The sequence below is a fragment of the Atta colombica genome, unplaced genomic scaffold, assembly GCF_001594045.1.
Source record: "Atta colombica isolate Treedump-2 unplaced genomic scaffold, Acol1.0 scaffold9, whole genome shotgun sequence".
NCBI lineage: Eukaryota > Metazoa > Arthropoda > Insecta > Hymenoptera > Formicidae > Atta > Atta colombica.
The window spans coordinates 5,033,359-5,039,505 of record NW_017259583.1 but is presented as its reverse complement, the minus strand read 5'-3'; the positions used below and the strand labels follow the sequence as shown (position 1 = coordinate 5,039,505).

Below are 6,147 nucleotides of genomic sequence, written 5' to 3'. Positions count from 1 at the left end.
AATATATAAAATATAAAATATAAATAAGAACTTTCAATCTTAAACAATAAAATATAAATAATAATAATCCAGATAGGGCTAATGAGAATCATAAGAGCTATTGTAAGAGCGGAGAGATAGGAGAAACAGAAAATAATAATCCTTAGGTTGCTGATTATCTTCAATTTATTCTGAACGTTTCTGCTCCTTTTGAAATCATTCTTAGCGAATACAAAATCAACAATTTTTTTCATTAAAGGCAAGTCACTTCCAGATTGCCAGAAATGCAGCATACATTACATTCAATGGGAAACGATAAAAACGAAACTCAGAACTTCTTTTTACTCAATCTACAAGTGATATGCTTTCGAAATAAATTGATGAATGAAGATAACCAGCAACACCTGAGGATTATTTGTTTTTCCTATCTTTCCGCTCTTACAACAGCGTATGATTCTCATTAGTCCTATCTGGATTATTATTTATATTTTATTGTTTAAGATTGAGAGTTCTTATTTATATTTTATATATTTTATATATTTATTTTAATTGTTTTAATATCTTCAAATTTGTTATTTTCTTGAATATAAATTTATTTGCCCTAAATTGTATTTATTAATTATTTAAAAAATCAAATAAAGAAGAAAATAAAAAAGGAGCTACAACTTTCTATGTCAAAAAATCAAAATAAAGTCATTTTGATTTTTTATTAATCTTTGTGTGTTCCTTGAATTTCTCTTCCTTTATATATATAAAACTTATAACAAATGAATCCTTTTTAATTTTTTAATTTTATCAATTTTTCCTATGTCTTTCTAACTCATTTTTTTTAATATTCACAAAAAATACTGGGAGAACATATTGGATAATTACATCGCCCGTTTGTAATAATGGATACGCTCATTAATGCGCTCATAGATGAAAAGTATTCCGACATTGTCAGTACTGAAAACTATAGTTCATGTTACAAATATTATAGATTTTCAATACTGACAGTATATATCGGATTAACAGCTGGACATTGACGTCTTTTCTTTTTACCTCCATTCTGCAACAGCGGCAGCTCTTCTTCCACCAGTTTTAGATCCGTCGGCTTCGCTTCATTAACAAAATGATTTACTACCACATATTTCCTTGCTTTTACTATCTTATGTGATTGCGACGAAAAATTTCGAATGCAAACATTTCTCGGAATCTTCAATGCAATTTCACCATTATTGTGAAGGGAACGAGCAATGAAACGACAACGGTCCCACGATATCTCACGCTGTATTGATTTAAACATGATCTTTTTGTAAAAATTGTTTACAAATTGTTTGAAATGCGCGGATACGTAAGATAGATTGACATTAACTCTTAAAAAGTACGAGGTCTGTCTCAAAAGTATCCAATCTTTGCCTGTATCATGAGAAAGAGCTATTCGGAGTGATATGAAACTTTCTTTAAAATAATTTTTTTTTCGAAACAACCTTGACCTTCTGTCAATCACTTGCGAAAGCAATCCTGAAAGTCATTTATTGTGATAGCAAACAGTCTCCTCGTCGCATTTTATTTTATTTTCTCAATATCGTCAAATCTTTTGCTCTTCAACGGATGTTCCAACTTAGGAAATAACCGAAAGTCACACGAGGCTATTTCTGGACTGCGATGAAGTTGAATAATGCTGTTTAGTTAAAAACTTCTAAATCAGGTGAGCTGAATGAGCAGGTGCATTATCATTCAGTCATTGTGAAATGCGACACTCAGAGTTTTCGACGCTCACACAACTGCGTATCATTGCCGACTGCTATCAGGGATCATGTCGCTTGGTGGAAATACTTCTAAAAGTCCACTGTAAATACTTGCATATAATAATAAAATCTGCTTTCCATAATAGGATGCTCAAGATTAAAGATATATGCAGAGAATATTTTTGGGACAGACTTCATATAGTCAAACAGACCGAAGCTTGTGAAACCTTTTGACCGGTATTTTGGAAGTCGAATATTGTGAATCATCATATCTTATCGATAGTATTCATATTCTAGGAGATAAACGCTGAAATGGAAATTTTGTTGTATTAACAAGTACCATATTAAAAAGGCAATAAATTAAGATTAACAGTTAATTTAACTAATATATTCTTATAAATACTGTATATAAAGTTTTTCTATATTCTAAATTCATAATCGCCAAGAAATTGAATCATATGTATGTATATACAAAGTCATAATAAAAAATTAATAGATACAATTATTTGTGAAAAAAAATTTATTTTAACATTGGAAATATTCATTTGTGACATGGCGTATGCGTAGTTTAATGCATACGTTTAATTCACATAAATTATGCGCTAATTCACATATATTTTATACGCGAGCATGTAATATACTAAAATAATTTATATTTACGACATTTTAGAATATCCAACTTTTTGAGATTTAAGAATATCTAACTTTTTTTAGTCAAAGTTTGGATGTAACGCAAACAGATGTTTTAATTCTCAAATATATGCTGATTAATTACGCACTTTAAACGTTTAAATGTTTGATTATTATTAAAAAAATTAAGGATCTCTGAGAATATAAAATTCGAAATTCGTGTTTTCAATTTTTCAAAAATATGGAAAACATTGCAAATATAATTGTGAAATTGTAAACGAACAAAAATACTTGTAAGAAATATCTTTGGAATGCCTAATTGGACTGAGTGTTCAAGTCAAAGCAGCTAATCTGCTTACTGAACAAATAAATATGGTTATTACTTATAGAGTCAACCAATCATATTCAATCACTCGGCGAACAGTTTTGTCCGGCCAAACGCGCGCATTGATATCTAAGCCTGAACGATCGCTTTGCCGATATTAATCTATCTAACTAGGCTAACGATGTTATCGCCGCGCAAAGCCGACAAAGGCATCAAATATATTCTCAAAGTCATTAGTCACAGTTTCAAGATAACGAAGTTTGCCCTCGCGTATCCATTGCAGATTCTGCATGATTCCTTCATTCCATCGGTCCGACCAACGTCTAACAATAAAACCTTCCATCTTCAATCGGTTTAACAATATAGCAGATTGCAGAAACCTTTAAGACCAGATCCGCGTTATAACTCGAGAGGCTGCCACACACGGCCCAACCAAACGGATTCATTTGATATGTGACCATACCAGAGATACCTCCACTGACCTCCAAAGTCAATAAATGTTGGAAAGAGTCACAGGACTATTTTTGTGCCCCCAATGGATTTATATCAAACAATTTTTTTGTATTATATGATTATTAGAAATGTCAAATATAATCATATGTGAAAAAAAATGTGATCCATAAAGTAAATTGATTCAGTGAAGATTTTTGTAGATATAAAATCTATAAAATATTTCAGATAAATAATCTAAAAAATAAAATTTACAAACCAAAAATACGATTTAATCAGATAGAGTTTTTTTCCTATTTTATTCTATCGGACTTTTTAAACAAGATATTGGAAAATCGGTATTGTTGTATTGATTAATTATGATAACGTAAAAATTTTGAGTTACAGCAAACGATAATCTTCCATTTTTGATAGAATGACTATCTTTGATCATATTGAAAAAAGTCAGGTTTAATAAAAAATTCGCGTTTAATAAAAAAAAATACAATATTTTATAAATTCGTACGTTATCAAAGTAGCAATCCACAAAGCTAGAAATATTGACTGTCACGTGGTCATAGCTACAAATTTGCACATGTATTCACATTTTATATTTAATGCAGAAATTCCAATTTGTACAATTTATACAATTTCATTTTATTCGATAGGCGTGCAAAGACAATTACGAAATCGCGCCTCTGGGATTCATGACAGCTCACGTCGCACTGCTTTGAACTTATTCTCCATGATCTTTTATACTCGCAAGTAATATAAATAATCCGAATGCGTTTATATACTGAAATAAGCTCAATTCATAATAGACTGCGTTTGGGGAGCGCTATTTATGTCATTATTTCTATCTTCATCATTAGACGTAAGATAAATTACACAAGATAATTACAAAGATAATATTACACAAACAGCACTTATAGCGCGCTTCTCAAAACGCAACCTTAAAATAGGGGTAAAGAGATTACAGATAAAGCTTATCAAAATCTTATCCAGTAATTTAATTGGCGTCGTAGCTCGAGATGCTACCGCACACAGCTGTCCATACAGATTTATTTGATACATGACTGTACCAGAAATATCCTCACCGGGGACCTGCAAATTTAATAAGCGTGGATTAGATTTCAATACCTAATTATAGAGAAGAACATAATATTTTTCAGAACATAATATTTTAAAATTAGATTTATGTTAACTCTAGAATTATCAAAGCAAAAGTGTGTTTAATTTTTGAAAGAAAGGAATAAAGAAAAAAGTATATTGATCATTTTAATTATTTATTATAAAAAAAAAATCACGGAAAATCTTAAAAAACATCCCGTTATTAATTTGAATAATTTTATATATAATTGTAAACTAATTAGTGAAAATATATATATATATATATGCAACTATAACTTAATATTAACTTAATATGAACTATAACTCAGTTATAATATTTGAATTATTATAACTGATCTACGATTCTGCTAGGTAAGTGCTAAAATAAAAATTATGAATAGTATTATCACATTAACAGAATGATAATTCTATTAGAATTAATTTATCTAAATTATCTTTATTTTCATCGCAATTACAACAGTTAGTTATATAATACATTACATATAATAATTATATCATATTCATCGAAGAAAAATTCTGCTAATCAGAATGCGACTTACACATACATGTTCGATAGATAAGATGTGTACATAATATACATATAAACGATCTTAATGGATTCTTATCAACTGGATCCCAATTTTCATATAAAAATAGAATATCTCTATCGATTACATAAATTCCATTCCATATTTATAATAATTCATGGTTTTCCCTACAAAATTTAAATGTCTAAATGCATGATTATTATTTAAAAAAACATTAAGCACAAATATAGAAAACATTTCAAATGCAATTGTAAAATTATAAATGAGCAGGAATATTAAGAAGAAATGCCTGTTGATATCATGATATCTATATTTGGACGATTGCTTTGCCGATGTTCTCGCCACGCATCATGCCGATGAAGGCATCGAACATATTCTCAAAGCCTTTAGTTACGGTCTCACGGTAACGAAGCTTGCCCTCGCGTATCCATCGAAGATTTTGCATGATTCCTTCATTCCATCGGTCTAACCAACGTTTGACAATAAAGCCCTCTACCTTCAGTTGGTTTAACAATATAGCAGGTTGCAAAATTGTACACTTGGGCAAGGACTTGGCGTCATAGCTTGAGATGCTGCCGCACACGGCTACCCGACCATACAGATTCATTTGATACATGACTGTACCAGCGATATCTCCACCGACCTGTAAATTCAATAAGCATGGATTAGATCTCAATAACTAATCACAGAGAAGAACATAATATTTTTCAGAACATAATATTTTAAAATAGATTTATGTTAACTTTAGAATTATCAAAAGTATGTTTAATTTTTGAAAGAAAGGAATAAAGAGGAAAGTAAATTGATCGTTTTAATTATTTACGTATTACAAAAAAAAATCACGGAAAATCTTAAAAAAACATCCCGTTATTAATTTGAATAATTTTATATATAATTGTAAACTAATTATAGTGAAAATATATATACAAATAATAGAAATCATTGATAATTACAATATTAATAGAATTTGATGTAACATAAAAAGTTTGAAAACTATACATGAAAGTCATCTTTGATCATATCGAAAAATTTGTGTTTAATTGCGTTAAATTATATATAAAAGGCACAATTATTAATACGTACATTGTCAAAGTAGCAATCCACGCCTTGCGGAGCAACTTCGCGTAATCTGGCTGAGACTGGTACGGTCTTGTAATTGATGGCAAAATCGAAACCCATTTCCTCAGTAAGCCACTTACACTTCTCATCGGAGCCGCATATACCGATAACATTTAAGCCCAAAATTTTAGCGATCTGGCCCACGTGTGAGCCGACCGCACCTGCGGCTCCACTGATGACGATTGTTTCGCCAGACTTCGGTTTGCATATTTCCAGCAAACCGAAATATGCTGTGTTACTGTTAACAAGAAAGAAAAAAGAAAAAGAAAGAAGGAGG

General features: G+C 30.3%; 1 protein-coding gene across 1 annotated transcript in view; it reads right to left on the bottom strand.

Moving 5' to 3' along the window:
• Positions 1–4,640: 4,640 nt before the first annotated feature.
• LOC108693303 (prostaglandin reductase 1-like) overlaps positions 4,641–6,147 on the bottom strand; it is a 5,648-nt gene continuing 4,141 nt past the window's right edge. The window contains exons 3-4 of the mRNA XM_018202181.1: positions 5,835–6,108; positions 4,641–5,394 (exon numbers count right to left, since the gene is read on the bottom strand). Coding sequence (XP_018057670.1) covers positions 5,059–5,394; positions 5,835–6,108 — 610 coding nt within the window. The 3' untranslated portion in view covers positions 4,641–5,058. The remainder of the gene's footprint in view (positions 5,395–5,834; positions 6,109–6,147) is intronic.